Here is a 1,667-nt window from a genome sequence, read left to right as displayed (position 1 = left end):
AAATTGCACACAGTACCCTAAATGAGGCCTTACAAGTGATCTATAGAGTGAAACAATAATATCCCTTGTCTTATATTCAATATTTCTATAGATGGTACCCAAAATTCTATTAGCCCTATTACTAGCTACAATACACTGTTTAGATGCCTTAAGTGATTTTTCTATAACAACACTAAATTATTTTCTTCAACCACAGTATTTAATGTATTCCCATTTAAATTGTAACAATAATTTGAATTGTGAAAACCTACACACATCACCTTACATTTTGGATAGTTAAACATCATCTGCCACGTATTGGCCCAATGCATCAAATGACCTAAATCTCCCTGTAAGTCTGCAGCATCTTTGATACAGTTAGCCACCCCAAAAGTCTTAATGTCATCCATAAACTTCAATATTTTGTTAGTCATTCCAGAGTCAATATCATTAATATAAATCACAAACAGCAGAGGACCCAGCACAAAACCCTGAGGCACACCACTTGTCACTGTGATCCAGTCAGATCTAACTCCATTTATTACTACAATTTAATAGCATTTCCCCAACACCCACAAATTAAATATTGATGAAGACTTTTCCATTGTTGCTGTATTTATAAGAAATGTATAATGTAATACGAGTAAATATGTTTAACATTTCAATCTGCAACTACTCTCTTAATATATTTGACTAATCAAACAATAATGTATTTAAACAATGAACACCTGTAAATTGTCACTTGTCTTCAGACTTACTAATATCTTACCTCAATTAGCTGTTACTATAAATATGATACAAAAAGATTCAACACACCTTGGTCATATCTTTATCATCAGGCACAAGGAACATTCCAGGTGGTGGCTCATTGTATACAGACATAATGTCCCTGAATCAACAAATTAACTAATATGCATATAACACAACAAAACATTATACATCTGTTTACATAATACCACCAAAAATTAATATAGAATGAGAAAGAAACAAAAAATTAGCATTTGGGTACTTATAATAAAGAGCACTTAATTTTGGTAAAAACTTTTTGCTGAAGCAATTAAATACTAGAAATATCTACTTGTCCCCCTCCCTAACTCATAAAACACATACAAAATGAAGCAAAAAAAATTGTAAGACTTTTATTAACAGTGAGCAATGGAAAAAAAAAATTACAATCTGTTAGAAAATAAGATAAAATGCTCTAAAAATCCAATTGTTTGCATAATTTCTATTAACTTAAAATCTGCAACATTTATTTATCATAATATCTACATTAAATGCATTATTTTTCAGATACTATACAAAAGATACTATACTCATACACAATGTTTTTAAAAGTTAGTAAAATGACAAAATATAGGCATGTTTTAAAAAATGTCTGATTCATAAGATGTAAAACAAAGAAAAATGAGTTCTTTCTTTGCTGTATTCTCTGTCTGTTGCTAACACTATTAGATTTTTTAAAGTAAAATGGATAGACCAGGTGTATGTGACTATTAACAATTATATATACATATATATATATATATATATATATATATATATATATACACACACACACTACACTACACATATACACACACACACACACACACAATATATATATATATATATATACGTAGTAGAACAACAATATACGTACTTCTTATTCTTTGTTGTTGTTTTATTTATTTTAATTAGTTAGTTAG

General features: G+C 28.6%; 1 protein-coding gene across 1 annotated transcript in view; it reads right to left on the bottom strand.

Annotated features, from left to right (window-relative positions):
• Window positions 1-1,667, bottom strand: part of LOC106473889 (ubiquitin-conjugating enzyme E2 Z-like) — a 15,572-nt gene that overhangs the window by 12,341 nt on the left and 1,564 nt on the right. The window contains exon 2 of the mRNA XM_013934573.2: window positions 796-868. Coding sequence (XP_013790027.1) covers window positions 796-868 — 73 coding nt within the window. The remainder of the gene's footprint in view (window positions 1-795; window positions 869-1,667) is intronic.

This window comes from Limulus polyphemus, unplaced genomic scaffold, assembly GCF_000517525.1.
Source record: "Limulus polyphemus unplaced genomic scaffold, Limulus_polyphemus-2.1.2 Scaffold6595, whole genome shotgun sequence".
NCBI classification, from domain to species: domain Eukaryota; kingdom Metazoa; phylum Arthropoda; class Merostomata; order Xiphosura; family Limulidae; genus Limulus; species Limulus polyphemus.
Note: the sequence above shows the minus strand (reverse complement) of the source record. Positions and strands in the feature narration are given on the sequence as shown.